Source organism: Leguminivora glycinivorella, chromosome Z, assembly GCF_023078275.1.
Source record: "Leguminivora glycinivorella isolate SPB_JAAS2020 chromosome Z, LegGlyc_1.1, whole genome shotgun sequence".
NCBI lineage: Eukaryota > Metazoa > Arthropoda > Insecta > Lepidoptera > Tortricidae > Leguminivora > Leguminivora glycinivorella.
Genome location: NC_062998.1, coordinates 10247021 through 10267137, shown reverse-complemented (window position 1 = coordinate 10267137; position 20117 = coordinate 10247021). Strand labels below are relative to the sequence as shown.

At 37.8% G+C, this 20117-nt stretch overlaps 1 protein-coding gene across 1 annotated transcript; it reads right to left on the bottom strand.

Annotated features, from left to right (window-relative positions):
- Positions 1 to 11783: 11783 nt before the first annotated feature.
- On the bottom strand, positions 11784 to 17434 carry LOC125240739 (protein-associating with the carboxyl-terminal domain of ezrin). The gene is given in 8 exon segments (XM_048148787.1): positions 11784 to 13089; positions 13092 to 13857; positions 14583 to 14770; positions 15012 to 15341; positions 15636 to 15745; positions 16092 to 16231; positions 16702 to 16887; positions 17098 to 17434. Coding segments are annotated over 8 exon segments (1950 nt in total). The 5' UTR covers positions 17311 to 17434; the 3' UTR covers positions 11784 to 13072.
- Between the last annotated feature and the right edge of the window lie 2683 nt (positions 17435 to 20117).

Genomic DNA, 20117 nt, shown 5'->3' with positions numbered 1-20117 from the left:
CAACAGCCCGCAATGTAACTAAAATCGCGTCTAAATCAGGCTTTACTCACGTATTAAAGTCGATATAACGCTCGACAAGTTTCGATCCAATGCAAAAACATGTCGAGCCATTTGTAGCCCAAAGAGGCTGTGGCGTCGTTTGCGATGACGAAGTTTGCGTCAAACGCGACTTTGTGTTGAAGTTTAATTATTTTATAGTAATGTTTACTTTTGCTTAATTAATATCATGTCGTGTTTAGTCTAGTAAAATGATTTACTAGACGCTGCAACAATCATCTGCAATAGATGAGGTGGCCATGTTCAATCTAGGTACCTAAACCACAGATTAATAATTAGTTACTACGTAAACCTAAACTAGACTTGTATACATATGCGTGATGATACACAGAACGCACCACCGTTCTCATCCAACGCTTCAAGGCAAAAGAACCTTTTCCTAACAGAAAATTCAGTAGCATAAGGATATATCTGGTGGAGAACCAGATAATTCAATGGTTTTTTTATCACGCAGTGGGCTCAACTTCCGCAAGCCATGCAGGGTCTACCTATGGAGCGTGCTAATTCCATAATCAAAACTTTCGTTAATTGCATAACTGTTACAGTATTTTCATTATTTAAAGTATTAATATTAAAACATATAACCCTTTTCCAGGCATGGTTATTGACAACACACTTTCATAAAATTGCAACCTTAGCTTATTACAGATTTCAAAGTTTTACTTAGATTGCACACTCGGGAAATGTGTTTTCCCCTCACTAGCTCGGAAACACGTGTTTTGCCCTTTAATACCAGCGGGTAAAAACGCATTTTATCCACTAGTGGGTAAAGTAATTTGACCTTGAATAAAGTCAAATTAACTGCTTTAAAATTGATAAAAGTAGGTGAATCTAGTAATAAAGATGATTTACCACCTGTGGAACTACTGGAAGTAGTGATAAACGCATTTTTTTGCGTTGTAGTTTCCTCGCTATAGTGAGGGGAAAAGTTTTGTGTTACACTCGGGTGCAAATGTATTTTACTTCTCGTGTATTAAAAAACTCGCAAGTTCAGGATTCTATTCTCGAACCACTCGCTTCGCTCGTGGTTCAACTATAGAATCCTTTCACTTGCTCGTTTTTCAATTCTACACTCGGCGTTAAAATACAACTTTGCCCCCTTGTATAACAAATAACTATTATTGCCCTAATGAACCAATAAAACTGGTTAAATTGGATTTGTGCGGAAACCTTCTGGGTCTGGCCTGGAAAAGGGTTAAGTAAAATAAGAATGAGTATACCTACTTAGTTTGAAAATATACGTTTGAATGTAAAGGGGTGAATCAACTTATTCTTGCCTGTTATTGCCCATGGTTACGGTCCTCTGAGTCACGCTGGTTTCAAGCAAAATTATGCAAGCATGCGTGTAGTCCATGTTTGTAGGTGGCAAATTAAAGAAAGAGCTTGTTAACACCAGAAAAATGCATGTTTGCATAGTTTAAGTAGCATAATATGCATAAAACCAGCATGACTCAGGGGACCGTAACCATGGCAATAACAGGCAAGAAAAAGTTGATTCACCCATAGTCAGACCTTTTTAATTAGATATATTATTTGCCAGTTCCTGTTAATTGTATAATTATCAATTTTATAAGTATTTCTCGGTGTGTATAAATAAACTAGTCGATTGTGAAATAAGGAAGACGCTTTATATTGTTAGCTAACTAAAATAAAAATGTACCTATTGGCAAAACAGATCTCAATCTCATCAAGTCTAAAAAAAAGGTATTTAGATATCCTGCGTCAGTGTAATTCAGCGGTGTACGGTTTTTTGAAATTGGTATTATTTTATAGTAAAAAGTGAAATACCTCAGTAAAAAATGTTTGTAATAAAATTGTACTTAATTTGTGTTTGTTAAGACAGTCCCTCTGTACTATTATGTAATGAGAATATTTTAGAATGAACATTAATATTAATCCACACGTGTGAGGTACAACTTATATCAGCTATAATGCCACTTTTATATAGGCCAAAAATTGTAATGTATTATGCAATCTGTATCCGTGTACCTAGCCAACATGCCAATCATTTGCGCTATAGCTAACAAAACAGTATTGATACGCTATATCTACAGAGAGACAATTAGCGTATCGTTTCGCTAAGGAGTGAGCGATTGGCATCTTGGGTAGCCCCCTGCTCTTCCTGGTTTGTGAAGCAAAATGCTGAGTAGTGAAAGGTTTCACTTCACATAGAATCATAGAGGAATAAGTAAGGGAAGAGTTGTAACTCCATACATTAGTAAATGCGGGTTATTTGTAGTGACATCTAGCGATAATCACGCGTAACGTAAATTATCAGTAAGTACTAGGGATGTACCGACTATTGATTTGGCCGACTACCGACTAGTCGGCACTAGGGTGGCCGATTAGTCGGCCAAAACAGTTTTTTCGACTAAATTCACATTTTTGAATGTCGTCTTTGGTCCTTCATTCGCGCTTTTCATGTTTTTTTTACGGGTTCAAAGTGATGGAAGGAAACGATGACTTGGTTATGAAGATGGTTTATTATATGAACGGAGAACGGAAGACACTGATACAATTTAGGATGTTAATAGTAGTAGGATCGAAACAAGAATGAATTCCCAACGCACCAGAACATTCATCTGACTTTTTATTCAAACATTTAAATTATGTTCTAAGTGCGTTTATGTGGTTACCTAACATTTTCTTTGGTTTACAAAGCATGCTGATTTTTCCAACACTGGCCCTTAAACCAAAAACAGTCTTGTTTCAACACACAAACAAATTCATAACTAAAGAAGTGACCTACACTTCACAGTAACAATAAATCAATTAACAAAAACATATGCACTGAACTTTCGCTACAATGCATCAACCAAGTTCAGTTATTCACATTATGAATTGTAATTATATTGATATGCAATCATTTCAATATCATGTAATCACTATCATGTATAAGCAAACTAACAAGTAACTGAAATAACCATGATGGTAATTACATTAAGAACACATTCTTAGTGAGCGTCAGAATGGCGGGTGTACATCAAGCAATCCTGGTGTGGTATACGTCAGGAGTTAGTGCTAGCAATGTGCCAAATGTGCGCCAAAATTCGAGCAATGTGCTCTTTGAACTCCAGAGATATTTAAGAAACTAATGACACCCGCCATTCTGACGTCAGGTTGGCGGGTGTACTTTCAGTTCTAGCTAATAGCTGCCTACTCAAGAGTGAAAGTACTGCCTGAGGTTAGTGCTCGCAATGTGCTTCCACATGTATGAAACACAAACTAATTCAGAGAACCGTTGAAGAGTAATATGGGATTGAATAAATATATCTATGAGTATCACTTTTTTGTGAAAAGCGCCTGCATGTTAATGCTGCATTGCAGGCAATGAACATTGCTATTTTATTTCAGCAGGCGTTATAGATATATTTATTCAATCCCATATTACTCTTCAACGGCTCTATGAATTAGTGTGTGTTTCATACATGTGGAAGCACATTGCGAGCACTAACCTTAGGCAGTACTTTCACCCTCGAGTAAGGAGCCATTAGCTAGAACTGGAAGTACACCCGCCAACCTGACGTCAGAATGGCGGGTGTCATTAATTTCTTAAATATCTCTGGAGTTCAAAGAGCACATTGCTCGAATTTTAGCGCACATTTGGCACATTGCTAGCACTAACTCCTGACGTATACCACACCAGGATTGCTTGATGTACAGCTAGGGTGGAGCGAAAAAACACTTTTCTGGAATTAGCAAACCTAATAGTTACCAATCAATGCCCCTTAGTCTATGAAGCCTTTGTGCAAATTTTCGGCTTTTTAAATCAACATCTTCTGCCTCCGCATTAGGGTTGAAATTTTGAAAATCTCATACAAACATAAAAATTCAACTTTCACATAAAAAAAAAATTTCGGCAGTATTATGCTTAGTATATGTTATTGATACCTATCATTATGAGAAACTACAAAAAGTTGCGAAAATAGCGTCAAGAATCGCCAAAGTTTGTCTAGTTTCAGTACATTCGCCAAAATAGCCGCTAAAGTACTGAAAATTGGCGATTTTTAACGCTATTTTCGCAATTTTTGGTAGTTTCTTGAAATAATATGTATCAATAATGTATACTGAACATAGTACTGCCGAAAAATATTTTTTATCTAAAAGTTGAATTTTCAGGTTTGTATGAGATTTTCAAAATTTCAAACAAAATGCGGAGGCAGAAGATGTTGATTTAAAAAGCTGAAAAATTGCACAAAGGCTTCATAGACTAAGGGGCATTGATTGATAACTATTAGGTTTGCTAATTCCAGAAAAGTGTTTTTTCGCTCCACCCTAATGTACACCCGCCATTCTGACGCTCACCATTCTTAACTATCAAATAAATACAGAGTTTTAACGCATTTACTTACATGAAAGTAACATGAGCTGTCTCACAAACTTATCTTATACTTTTAAACGAGCAATTCTTGTATATTTATTTATTTATATATACCGACGATCTCGGAAACCGCTCTAACGATTTCGCTGAAATTTATTATGTGGGGGTTTTCGGGGGTGAAAAATCGATCTAACTTATCCTTAAATCCCGGAAAACGCGAATTTTCGAGTTTTCATGCGTTTTTCTTCGCGCGCCATCTCGTGTGCAGTAGTTGTACTGTTAAGACAGAATTCTTTCGGTCGATGTAAGTACTATTTATTGCAAAGACTAGATGGCGACACAGGTCAAGGCTAACACGAATAGAAAAATACACTATTTGAGCTTTTGTGGCACAGAATATATAATAGTACAAGTACAGAAGGCCCACTGCTTTGATGTTCACGACATGCCGCCTTTTTAAATGCCTACAAAATTCTTACAAAGAAACGAGCCGCACGTGCGCGGCGTCCGGCGATAGGGTTGCCTATGAATTAAAACGAATTAATACTCAGATAAAATGTTATACTATTCTATTCAGGTCTTGGGTACTTTCTAGGTATATATATAGTGTTTATATATTTTTGTTTAAGTTCCAACATCACAAGCCTTATTGAACCTTTCCGGGGGACTTAAGCAATAGTAGATCTGTGTAAAAATGTCTTATGGTATTTATTTTATTCATGATATTTATTTAACTAAGCTTTATTAGCCATTCCACACGCGGACAACGCATATGAACCCTAAAAAAAACTCGCGACGTAAAGTAACTACAGAAAGTGTGAACGTGCGTTCCGTGAGAATGCGCGCCACCCCTGAGTAGGCCGCGAACTCGCGGCCGCCAGAATGTACTTGTAGCGCGGCGATAGAATCGCAGAGTGAGCCGCCCCTGTTTGTGGCAAAACGCGCGCCATCTCGTGTAGAGTAGTTGTGTTGTTAAGACTGAGAATTCTTTCGCTCGATGTAGGTACTATTCATTTTTGAACTAGATGGCGACACATGTCAAGGATACGAAACAGAACCGAGCGAAGCTCGGTCGCCCAGATTAGTGTTTAACTTTACACAACGCCTTTGTCAGTATATCTGCCAACATATCATTAGTATTAAGATACTCAATAGTAATCGTATTACTATTCACAAGTTGCCGAATAAAGTGGTGGCGAATATCTATATGCTTGCTCCTAGCATGATGTAAAGAGTTCCTACACAATTTCTGCGCTGACTGATTGTCATTGAAAATTGTCGGCACAATTTCTTCGTTAATAATTTCTTTTAGAAATGTACGAATAAACAAACCCTCTTTACAGGAGTTCGACAAAGAATAGTATTCGGCTTCGGTTGAGCTAAGGCTAACTGTTTTTTGTTTACAACTTGCCCAAGTAACAATTGACTCACCTACTTTGAAGACATATCCCGTGTACGACCGCCTGTCCACGGTGTCTCCACCCCAGTCTGCATCTGCGAATCCAGTGATGTCCAGCTGCTTGCCTTTCTTAAAAGTCAAACGGAGATCCATGGTACCTTTCAAGTAGCGCAGGACTCTTTTCGCCGCTTTCCAGTGGGTCTCTGTAAATGATTCATTAAATTGACTTAAGTAGCTGACTGCGTACGCAATGTCTGGTCGGGTACAGATAGCAATATACATTAGTGAACCTACTAAACCTCTATAATCATAGGTATCATCTCTTTGATTTCCCTTAGGTAATTTAAGTCCGGTTTCCATAGGAGTAGGCGAACACTTACATTCTTCCATTTTATATTTCTTCAGCACCATCGCGATATAGTTCGATTGATCAAGAGTAATTTGGTTTTCTTCCCTACACAATCTCATACCTAATACTTGATGAGCTGGCCCTAGATCTGTCATGTCAAATTCTTTCATTAACTTGACTTTGACATCTAGCTTATCACGTTCATTACCTGTTGAAAACAATATGATGTCGTCAACGTAAAGAGCAATGATTATAAGCGACCCCTTTTGGCGCTGAAAATAGACACAAGGCTCAGATGACGACTTCTTGAACTTCAACTTATTACAGAGAACATGATCAATCTTCTCGTACCATGCCTTTGAAGCTTGTTTCAACCCGTAAATAGCTTTATTTAATTTGTAGACCTTACTTTCTTGACCTTTAACTACAAAGCCTTCCGGTTGTTCCATAAACACAGTCTCCTTCAAATCACCGTTGAGAAATGCTGTTTTTACGTCAAGATGTTCAATTTTCATACCATACTCAGCAGCTAAAGCTAGCAGAATACGTATTGTGGAGTATCTGACAACTGGTGAAAACGTCTCCTCATAGTCTATGCCATATTGTTGAGTGAAGCCTTTAGCTACCAGGCGTGCCCTATATTTTAGGAGTTCACCGTTCAATCCACGTTTCACTTTGAACACCCATTTGCATTTGACAGGTTTTTGTGACTCTCGTCGATCTGTCAATGTCCAACATTTGTTCTTAATAAATGAATTGTACTCACAAGACATAGCTTCTTTCCAATTGTCTGCATCTGGACCACTCAGTGCTTCTCGTACAGTTCGTGGAGCATCTGGATCGCACGTACCCGCCAATAATCCGGAAAGTATCGAACCCGATGAACTGTCATATTCCGAAGTTTCTGTACTCTCCTCCTCTGGAATATAAGTTTTATCGGCCGAAACATCACATTCACTAGAGCTAGACGAATCATGAATTGTGATTGTACTCGTTCGATCGTTTGTATTCTGAGAATTTGTTGTCAAATTAACATCATCAGACGTACCACTCACTACAGACGTTTCTGTTTGTAAAGAAGATGGGTCAGACAATTTGAACTCAACATTTTTATTTACATCTGCATTTTTAGTTTGTGTAAATATTTCAGTTGACACAATGACATTGTCAATGTCATCATTTGATGCTTTTTCAATGAACGTATTTTCTAAAAAGGTTACATCTCGAGCTTTGATGCATTTTGTTGGTTGTTCCGGGTCTACGAGCCTGTAACCCTTTGTATGCTCACAATACCCAACAAAAATGTACTTTTTGCATTTCGGATCTAATTTCGAACGCTTTGAAGTCATAGCATAAGCCACAGAGCCAAAGATACGTAAATGACTCAGTGATACCTTTTTGCCACTCCACTTTTCTTCAGGTACCAAAAAACGACACAAACGTCTTCCTAGAATAATCATCTATGAAGAGCAAGAAATATCTAGCACCGCTGAATGAGGCCGATGGTATTTGTTGGTTGTTCCGGGTCTACGAGCCTGTAACCCTTTGTATGCTCACAATACCCAACAAAAATGTACTTTTTGCATTTCGGATCTAATTTCGAACGCTTTGAAGTCATAGCATAAGCCACAGAGCCAAAGATACGTAAATGACTCAGTGATACCTTTTTGCCACTCCACTTTTCTTCAGGTACCAAAAAAGTACACAAACGTCTTCCTAGAATAATCATCTATGAAGAGCAAGAAATATCTAGCACCGCTGAATGAGGCCGATGGTAGCGGTCCACAGACGTCTGTATGCACTAAACCCAGGACCTCTTTAGCCTTGTTGTGAGATTTCTTCGGAAACGGTACCTTACTCGCTTTGCCTTGGACACACGCTATACACGTTTCAAAATCTCCACTATCATACGATATACCAGAAGCCATACCTTTTCTTAAAAGTTCCATGCTTCTTCTGTTGAGATGCGAAAGACGACGATGCCAAACTTTCTCTGAAGCTGCAGAGACAGTTTCGTCGCTAGAAACCGCACGCTCCTCCTCCACTGCTGCGTTGGCCACCTGTTTGTTCTGTAAAGGAACCTTCGAACAAGCCTCAACAGTGTCAAGGATATACACGTCATTTTTCAAAGTAGCCGTCGCGGCAATAACCCCATTATCTAAAATTTCACAACCATCGGAGTCGAATACTATCTTATAGCCTTTTTTAGCCATGGCGCTTACTGACAATAAGTTAGCTGCTAAGTTAGGTACATAATACACGTCACTTATAGTCTTTACATTGCCATCACGTTGTTCCACGTTAACATTGCCTCTACCAGCCGTAAATAGTTTATCTCCGTTAGCCACAGTCACTTGCAACGATTTATCTGACTTCATGTCACTCATCATGTTCACATCTCGACAAAGATGACTCGCCGACCCACTGTCCACGTACCAAAGATCACTTTCAACGTTCACCGACAGCGCCGTGAGCAGAACCTTTGACGATGACATCACCTTGCTACTTTTCTTTTTGTTCAACGTCGGACAATCTTTCTTGATATGTCCCATCTTTTTACAAGCAAAACACCTGGGAGGCTTCCTCGCAGCCGCCAGAGCTGTAACTCCATCTCCGTCGCGTTTGCTGTCCTCACGTCGCAACGTCTCCTGCAGCAACTTCGCCGATACAACTTCGCTAGTCAACTTGAGGTCTGAGTTCTCAATTGCCATGATCAGCGGGTCGTAGTCCTCAGGAAGTCCGCTCAGCATGATTACCGCAACAAAGTCATCATCCAACTTTGCATCGATATCTTGTAATTGTTGTGCGACGTTCGTGATTCTGTTGACATATTTTTCCATACTTTGACATTCCGTCAACTTTGTGCTAAACAAAGTTCGCAACAGGCCTAGTCTCCGACATAATCCCTTATCTTCATAAGCATTCTGAAGATTCTTCCATGCTTTGTGTGCCGAGGTCACGTTCCTTATGTGCACGAAGGCCGTCGATTGCACGGATAATGCAATGCGTGCGAGCGCTTTCTGGCTTTTCTTCACATCTTCGGATTTTTTCTCGTCAACCTCTTTTTCCACAAATTCCCATAGATCTTCGTGAATCAACACCATTTTCATCATAAATTTCCAAGAACTATAGTATTCAATTCCCTTTAGTTTTTCCATTACGAGTGGAGCTGAGGAACTTATACTGGACGACGCCATTGCCGTCGGCAACCGTATTAACTATATTCACTTTTTATCACTCAAAACTTGATTTTTATTGAAAGAGCGCAGGCCCATGACCTGATGGAAGGAAACGATGACTTGGTTATGAAGATGGTTTATTATATGAACGGAGAACGGAAGACACTGATACAATTTAGGATGTTAATAGTAGTAGGATCGAAACAAGAATGAATTCCCAACGCACCAGAACATTCATCTGACTTTTTATTCAAACATTTAAATTATGTTCTAAGTGCGTTTATGTGGTTACCTAACATTTTCTTTGGTTTACAAAGCATGCTGATTTTTCCAACACAAAGGTCTATGAGAATATTTATGTACATTTTCCATTTTTAACGACCGGTTTGGCATAGCAGGTAGTGAATTAGTGATCCTGCCTATGAAGTTGATAGTCCTAAGTTTCTGTGATGACTGATATTTGTTGTTTTGACTAAGAAACGCATAACAAATAGGTACATAATACAACCACATCAGCTGTTGATTTATCTTTGTACTGTTTTTCTATCACTTGTGAAGTGCCGACTAATCGGCCTTTTTTGCCGACTAGTCGCCGACTAATCGCCGACTACAAAAGTGGCCGGATAGTCGGCTTTCCCGACTAGTCGGTACATCCCTAGTAAGTACTGCTACTTGTCAATAGATGTCGCGACGAACGAAGAGTCTAATGCTCACCAATTTTTAGCTAATATTACAATAGTATTAATCAGTATTCTGTTTTCAATTCAATTCCTTCTGCTCGTAATATAAGTTGTGAACTGTTCTAATATAACATTTTTGGCAGACGAGACACTGTTAACACCTAGTATCGGGTAGTATAGTGGTACTGATAATTTACGCTATTTGACGCGTGATTATCGCTAGATGCCCCTACAAATAACCCGAATTTACTGATGTATGTAGTTACAACTCTTCCCTTAGGTACTTATTCCTCTATGCATAGAATAAACATAATCAGAGAAAGGCTTCGAGTTAGACCGTTTTCACATTATCCGATCCGATATCGGATGTCGGAAGGATTTCGATAGAAGACATCCAAGATGGCGCCTGTAATGTATGGGATATCGGTCCGACATCCGATATCGGATCGGATAATGTGAAAACGCACTTAAATAACGTAGCCCGAGTGTTCAGTCAAATTGGTCATAGCCAATTGTCTTTAAGGCTCTTCCACTTCTTTAGTCACGCCTGTCGAAACCTGTATGCTTCCAACATTTATTCTTCTACCTAGTTTACAGGTCTCAATTATTTATTAGTATAAGTAACTCTGGAGAAAGGGAATCAGATAAGTCGCACGACGTTTTATTAAAAGGTAGGTTGTAGTAAAAAAAAATGGCCGTCGGGAATTAATTAATTATGATGCAGACATTAAGCGTTCATAATACGAACTATACGTACGCGTACATAATCCCAAAGTTTCATCCTTGAGAAAATGAGGAAGGTCTGTTGGCTCTGGGCTCTTAGTCTATAAGTGGCACCTTATATACGAAATTTCCACTATTCGTTTTTCGATAAAGGAAAACATGGACCAGCATGCCTGTTTCTATAAGCTGAATTATTACATTATTCATTCTATTGAGAATATGATTCTGGTCTGTATTTTGCCTACTTACATTAAATGCGATTTCTGATTCTTTTTCTCAGTGTTAGGTAATCTTATTTACCTACCAAGATGTATTAGTATAAACAATCTTGAACTTTAGGAATAGACTTAGGCCGGCAACAGACAGTCTTAAAAATTGACAGATCTGTCAGTGTCAGTTTGCATACAAATCTTTTCTAAGATTATGAATTTTTAAGACTGTCTGTGGCGTGCCTTAGGCCACTTATGTTGACGCACTGCAAATGTATACATGACTAGGAACATTTCAGTACAGAGTCCATAGCATTTACCTACTTGATAAGGTAGTGCAGAGAACATAATTATGTATAAGCAACACTCCTGACTGAGGAAGTTCGTAACTAGAGGATAAATTTTATTGTCACTACGCCTTAATTAGTGCAAAAGAGATAGGTGCTCACAATTTGTGAACTTCTGTCTGTAGGCCCTCTGATACAGTTTTGAAATTATAGTCATTGTCACTTAACGAGTGGAGTACTTAAGACCGTGTCATTCACGAAGGCGGCGCAGTTGCTCGTAATGTTTAGATTTGACAAATCTGCTCGTCATCGTGGATGGAGCACTAGATGATTCTATACGAACTTGACGGAAAAGTGAATGACTAATTAAGGTAAACATATATATTTAAACTAGCGACCCGCCCCGGCTTCGCACGGGTACTTTACCTACATGTAAACCTTCCTCTAGAATCACTCTATCTATTAAAAACCGCATCAAAATCCATTGCGTAGTTTTAAAGATTTAAGCATACATAGGGACAGAGAAAGCGACTTTGTTTTATACTATGTAGTGATATGCAATAAATCAAATATCATGAATGTAAGTAGCAATCATTTATGAAGTGTACATTATAAATAATATGACACTACACTGACCCTTGGGCTATTTTTCACTTTTGACAATTATCGTATGGCTTTTTAACACGGTCAGTGTCAGCAAGGAATGTCAGTTAGAAAATCTGTACAAGTGTTTCATTGACATACTTGACTACAATTTTCAAAGATCCTAATGGATTCTTAGATATGTGCAGTTTCAGAAATTATCCATTTCCGAAAATACCCTAAAATAAGCGGGAGATACATTTCCTAGAGTAGGTATACAAGCCAATATTGTACATTTAATCAATACCTACTGCATGAAAAGATAGTTCAATGGTTAAATATACTCGTATATGAGACATGAGGCAAAAAATCAAGTTGTACTTTACGAGATATGGTGTAGATATGTGTACGCGCACTGTACTTTTAGTGTACATACATGCTCCACAATATATAGGTATAAATGTGCCTTCAAGCTTGTTAAAAGTATTACTAATATATACTACAAGTTCAATTCCACAATTTAGCATTCCGAGAGCTGCTTTTGCATTATGACAATTTGTTTATCTTCGCGCAATATTTATTATTAATCTACATTCGCTAAAATTGTATTTTATGTAACATTTCTTTTTTGAATAACATCATTGTCGGTGTAACAAAATTTGAGTCTTATATACGTGTATATAAAGCTTGTAAAGATTTCAAGTTAATTTTACCGAAACGATACTCTTGATGACACTTCTAAATACAATAGTGTGAGACTTAATGTTAAACATGATTCCTCATTAAAATTTTATTAGGAATTGTCCTACAATCACTGCTAACTTACATGCCACTTTCTACTATCACGAATAGTTTATAAATATATAGGTATATATAAAAACAATAATAAATACTTTAACGAATAGGTACCAATATGTCTATCCAGATTGCCTCTTCTGTTTCCACCTTAATATTCTATAATACATAATTATGTACAATTCATCTAGGAAATAAATGAACAGTTCATCATGATTGATATAGCTTGTACCAATTTGTCTCATTCAATAAACACTCTACCGAATGCTTTTGTTTCAATTATAATTTATAACCATATAACCACTGACCAAGAGGCAGATTTTCAACATTAATGTCCAATTTCTGTGGAAATATGACGTCTGTCACTTTAGGGTCGGTTGCCGAATTTAGCGTCCGCAAAATTTTTATATGGGAATTTCTTTAGACTTCTGTAGTTGATGCAACTGGCCCTTAGTCTCCTCAAATTTGCGTCAAGTGAACTTACAAGGATTCTAGTCATTCCAGTTGTCCCCCAGCCCTCGGTCTCGTCGGCGCCGTCGTCCGGGACGAAGTCCAGCTTGCTGCTCGCCACGAGACTGTCCACCGCCACGGCACTCATAGTTGCCTTTTCTATCACGGGCGTCATATCCGCAAAGAAGTCAAACTCATCCGCAGCTTTCTTTATATTCTCGAATTTTTGATTTTTTATGTCCAACTCTGAAATGTCAATTATGTTTTTCTTTGCTTGTATTGCAGCTTTTTGTAGAAGTGAAGATTTAACCAATGGTTTTGGTATTTTGGCTTCACTCTCAACGTCTAGAGGGATGTCCTCAAACTGTTTGATATCTGGATGATTAAATACAACGTTTTTAGGGTTATTACTGTTGTCCCAGTCGCTCCAATCGTCTTCACTTGCCTCCGCTACATGTGTGTTTATTCTTACAGTTTCTATTTCTACTGACTCGCCCCCCACTGGTGAAGGCCTTTCAATCAAATGTGAGATGTTCTCAGTTTCGAAAACCTCAGACTTGTCACGACAAGCACGGTTTTGTTTGAACATTTCTTCTGAACATGACAAGTCTTTGAGAGACTTCCTTTGTGCAAAAGTGTTGTCATGGGCCCGGGCGAGCGGCGGCACATGCGGGCTGCTCTTTGAGTTGGGGCGCCCGTCGGTAAAGTATTTGGACCTCTTGCCGCCTATAACTGTGCTAGCTCCTAATATAGGCACTAGTTCACTCAGGCAAACAAGAGTTGAAGCTACCAAGTTGTCATCTGTATCTTTGATTCCGAGGAGCAACTGCAACAATGGCATTTTTTTTAAATATTGTTTTCAAAACAGATGTGAACTGAGGTAAAAGTACGAGTGCTTGGCAAGCTGCCCAGCAAAGCAATTAGCGGTGTCTCAAAAACAATTAATGCTATCGAAAATGGACATTTCTCTCAAATCTCAGAATGTTTATTTTATAGGAGATTGTGTTACAAGACTTACAAGGGAGCAAAATTACATATTTACGTCGAGGATGTAAATGTAATCCTGAACGAAGCGAAGGATTCTATAATTGAATCGTGAGAGTAACGAGGGATTTCAAAATACAATCATGAGCGTAGTGAGGGATTCAAATGTTAACGCCTAAGGTGGAAACCATTTTGCTACCTGCTATGTGACATGCATTAACTAGCCAGTTGTGAAATTTAGAATAAATAGGTACTTATAACGAGTTTCAGAACCTCCGACGCAAAAACGACGGGGTGTTATAAGTTTGACGTGTCTGTGTGTCTGTCTGTGGCATCGTAGCTTCCGAACGGTTGAACCGATTTAGATTTAGTTTTTTTTGTTTGAAAGCTGAATTAGTCGGGAGTGGCTAAGAAAGCCATGTTTCATGAAAATCGGTCCACTATGTCGTGTTCGCGGGTTTTTTCAAAATTTTAATTTTGTTGTTAGGCTATAGTTACTTTTACCTGAATTAAAGTTTTACGATTCACTAAATTACATATTATAGGAACGTCATTTGCTTTGCTTACCTCTGGAAGTATGTGTTGTGAAAGTTCCTCATGTGAAAACACATGAACGTATTTGGAAAAATGTGTTAGCAGCAATGTTCGTATTTGGCTGTCCCGAACTCCAAACAACTGCATAAGTCTTGGTTTGACGTGTTCTTTAAACACGCTAATACTGAAAAATCCAGGGTATTCACAATTCTGTGACCGATCTGGGGGAAAAAAAGAGTAGAGTTATACATATTATACTATTTTATATTTATTTATACGCCGGACAGAAGCTGGCAATTCTGATTTTGAAAATAATTGAAAGGCAAATTTAATGTTATTTTAAAATCAAGCAGGTAAGACTCCAGAATAATAATGCAGACAAATCTGCTTTTCATTTGCATATGCACTATTTTTTTTAATTGTCCTATTCTGTATAGTTTTACGATTATATGAGGTTCTTACCATGTTTAGGTTTTAAGATGAATGGTATTACATCTTTCCTAGCTGTTTGGTCCAACATAGTTAATCTAGAAAGTAGTAGACCACCCAATTGCTTCGCAACAGTTTCTTCGTGATAGCATTTAAGTGTCTCCAAAATGGTAGAAAAGAATTCGCTCCTTTCTTCTTCACTTTTTAAGGGTAGGAAATTAAGGAATTTATAAATAGATATAAATTCGTGATTAAAAAAGCTGTGTTGAAGGACTTCGGAGAGACTAGGTCGCATCTCCGGGTTATTGTTTTGAAGACTATTTCTGCAGTAATGTTTGAAGTCTTTCAAATGGGGCACCTGATCTGAAAACACAAGAGTTATGTGTCAGTAAAACATTTATTTTTTTCAGTTAAGATGGATTGTAATTAGACCTTATCCGTTATTGGAAATTTAGTAAATATAATGAATATAAATGATAAACTATCTCCATAGAACACCACATTCACACTATTTTCTATAAAATCTGTCACAACACACACCAAAATTAATATATAATATTGTCTACAACAATGTTGATTCTTATGCTGTTGTAGCAATCTTCTAACTCTTATCTAATATATTACAATCAGGCCTTATTAAATAAAGGTATAATTTACCATCTTCATGACCAGCAAACACATCATCCACAAGGGCAGCGAACCCATACTGGTCCACATTCTTTGTAACCTCTTGAGAATCCTCATTAGGGTCTACAGCCTTGTCATATCTAAAGATTAAAATAACAATTTACATCAATTAAAATTTCATTTGCATTCTGAGGGTCTCCCCAAACCTATCAACGCAGAATCGGCTTTCGCTGACCAAAAATGGCTCGTTAATATGAACATGCGTAAGCATGCGTTCAGCGACGAAGACGCGTAAGTGTTTTCATACTAATGAGCGATTTTTGGAGTCTGCGTCGATAGGTTTGGGGAAACCCTAACAGACATGAGTATGTATGTAAACATTTACTTTTTACAAGTAACTGCTTTAAGAATGGCGCTTTAAGAATTTAGTGTCGCAGAGAATACTAATATTATAATATTTATAATACAAGAAGTATTACCACTAACCTGTGTATGCGAGCATGCTTTAAATAAGCAGCTGTAAGCTCTTGGAACGAGCAAAGATACTCCAAGCCACCAAGTTTCCATTGCCCATCGCCAGTGACGTAGATGGCTTGCATACTAACATTGTTGTGAGACATTCCAGCCTGGAAACAAGGCATATTATCAGTATTAAAAATCACTGCAATCAATTCAACATATAAAGTTCTTCAAGCAGGAATGGCAGTGGGGTTGGGTTTAAATAGCCAATTCAAGGTAAATTAGTATGAAAAATCATCATTTACACTTATAGCCTGGGAAAAAAAAAGACTAGAAATTAAAGGGCCAACATCATTGGGTTGTCCCTTTCAATCAATATGTGAGAGAAAACATAATAGCATTATGATGTCACCACTTTTTAATTTCTACTCTTTTTAAACGCTATAACTGAAGTTAGGGACAATTCTCGTACTACCAGGTACACCTCACTAAGGATCTGATGTATGTTGCAAACCTATTAAAGAGGTAAAGTACGAACTGTCGCGGTAACCGAAGACAATATTAGGTAAAGTAAGACTAAAATTAAAACACATTTTTATTATTTTGATTGAAATAAATTATACAAAAAATAACAAACCTGTTGATGTAAAAATACTAATGCTCTCAGGATGTTATTCAAGCCGATGCATATCTGGAGTGGAGTCAGGGATCCCAGCACCTGTGTGAGTGGCTGCACATACTCTGTGGCCAGGTAAATGGTGGATCTCTGCTGCCATGCTGACACATAGCGCAAGATACATGGGTGTCTGTACTTCAACAAGTTCTGAAAGCAAAGCAAATAAGGTACTTGCACTACAATTCTGGACATGAGACTGATGTGTATTGTTAGGTTTAATTTGTAAATTGTTTAAAACATTTCTTACCAATGTACCACCTGTAAGAGATAACGTTTTAATGGACGGTCATAAATATTGCGTTGTGATTTGATGAAAATATAATTGTTGATTGATAAGAAACAGGAAAAAGTACATACATTAGAGAATTTCTCCAGAGGTGTTGACACTGTCCATAGCGGTCCCGATACCGTTTCCCCTTTGAACACAGACACGGAACCATCACTTTTTAAGCTAAAATAACTACAACTGTCGTTTATAGTCGCTCTATAATGGGCCCAAAAGTCTGTAATCTCAGTCGCCTTCTCTTCAATCTCCAAACCACTTAGTTGTGAACCCTCATTGCCCATCATGCGGGTGTTTTGCTAAGCCTATTATTCTTTATACATTTAGCAAATAAATTTAACTTGACTAGGCACAGTATTCTAAAACTTCGGGATAATCTAAATATTTTAACCTTGTTGTTCGATCTGTCAGTCTGTGTCGTGTCAGTCGGTGCGTTTCGTTTGTTCGTACAATGTCCAACGTAAGATGATTAAATTTGTACTTGAACGGACGAAATTCTTATGTCTGAATTCCGGACGTCTGAAGTTGTACAATTTGTACATGTTGGCACTACTGACGTACGGACGCCCCCATCGATTAGTACATTTTTGACGTGATAACGTCTAATAACTCGTTACTACGGGCAGCATGCACGAAAAAGATGACGTCATTGTCCCGTTTCCCAATTTAGCTTAAGCGCCATCTATTGGCGTACGTAGGAACTAAGCGGCTGATCGATGCGCTCGGTATGGTTGTAGCGTGTGGCCTGAGTAAAGCACCACAGCTGCGACAGATGGCGCGCCCGTGTTTATTATTTTTGAGTGTTTGTAATTTAAAAACATGAAAGATTGCATTAAAATAAGCATCTTTTATAGAATGAAGTTGTTTGAAAAACCTACTTATTTAGGAGTTAGAGCAGTACGAAGTTGCGAATTTTCCCATAGTATTTACTAATACACCGGTCAAATCTTACATGAAAATCGGCTAAAAAAACAAAGTGTGATGTAAAGCTGGATTTTTGGTATGTTATTTGGAGTCCTTGGGGGAATGTAAGACTATATTTTGCAAGCAAAAAAAAAGTGTGCTAACTTCGTAATTTAAAAAAAGTAAAAAAATCGGACTTTTTTTTGGTTTTTATTTTTTTATTAAAAAACTATGCGTTTTTGGTCAAAAGTTGCTGTGTAATGTTGAAAGCGCATTAAATTTCAAACAGTTTGACATCTTTTTTATCAATGTCCGTCAAATAGTTTTCGAGATATGAAGCGTCAAAAAAGGTTAATTTTTGACGCATTTATAAAATGTAGCGTTTTGCCAATATTTTTAGACAAATATCTGCAAAATACTTCATGATATGATATATATTGCAATATAACATTGTATAAAATTTATTTTGCTTTAGTTTTAGTGTAAATAAAGGTCAGTAAGACAAATAGTTACTTTGGTAAACAAAAAAAAATCTATAAATAGAGAAGCCAAGAGTCTGGTAGATTGGTTAAGGTAAAATAGTTTACGCTAAAAGTTTTAGGTTGAAAGTGCTATATATTCGATCTTACTTTCTTTGATATCCGTTTATCTGAAAAAATTGTCTAAGATAACTTTGCATCGATTTGACTATTACTAATGAAGAAATAAAATACAGTAAAATTTTGAAGTTTAGTAAATTAGAAAAATAAAACAGAATTAGTTACATTTTACTTTTTCCTTTTTGAGGGTCCTGGTTCTGCATCTTGATGGCACAACTCCTTTAGTGATAGAAAGTCCACTTGAGTTGTATTTGACCACCAATTGCTGTGGAATAAACTACGGGAACGGAAAGCGCCCACGCCAATTATTAAGATACTGGAGAAGTGGTATTCCCAGCAGAAGAACGTAGTAAGATGGAAGTCAACTCTGTCCACAGCCAGCGGGCTAAATTGTGGCGTGAGACAAGGAGGCAGTATGTTTCCGGCTCTCTTCAGCGTGTACATGGATGGGCTGTCGCAGGCTTTGACCAGTACCGAGGTTGGCTGCTCCATCAATGGGCAAATGATAAATCACATCGCATATGCAGACGATATGGTCCTACTAGCACCATCTGTGGGAGCTATGCGTAAGTTACTTGCAGAATGCGAGAGATACGCCAGCCAGCATAACATGAGATACAATCCGGACAAGTCTGAATTTATGCTCATGGAGGCAGCACATATGCCCACACATGTACCACCTCTTTTGCTTGATGGAGTTCAATTGCGGAGAGTACACGAAGTCAAATATCTTGGCCACATCTTGTAGTCCAGTTTAAAAGACCAGGAGGACATAGAAAGGCAGAGGCGAGCCACCGCAGTAAGGGCAAACATGTTGGCTAGAAGATTCGCCAAATGTAGTGACAGCGTAAAAAGACAGCTGTTCCTCAGTTTTTGTACAAGCGTGTATACTGTCGAGTTATGGTCCGACTACACCTGCGCGGCGGTGAGAGACCTGCGCGTGCAATACAACACATATAGTACTATGTACTGATATTTCGTTAAACGGAGAATACTATGATTCGGGCACGTCCACGACAACGCTCGTGAGATTGCATCGATGTTATTGACCCTCAGTGATATGCTTTAAAAACCAGTCCGTACAAGAACAATTTCGGAACAATCTGATTTAATTAATGAGGGTTTTCTACTCGTAAATATTTTTTCCGCCAAGCGGCGATCCTGAGGTTTTTCTGACCGTAAACTTAACTTACTAAATAAATGTTGATTTGATATACGCAAATATGTGTCTGAGTAATACTTGAACAGCCCCCAAATAATAATAATTCGTTCTCCGCTACGCGTCCTGTAAATATATGTAAACTATCCCATTTGGCCATTACCAATTATAATCCTATTTTTTAAATAACTGGCACTCTTTTGGTCTTATTGAAATTTTCTACATTTTCCTTTTACAATTTATGTAATAGCCTGAGTTGTTTTGCTGATATCTGTCTCAAAATATTAGCAAAACGAATATTTTCATAGAAAGGGGAAAAATGCTCTTTTTTTGACGCTTCATATCTCAAAAAATATTTGACGGACATTGATAAAAAAGATGTCAAACTGTTTGGAATTTAATGCGCATTAAACATTACAAAGCAACTTTTGAC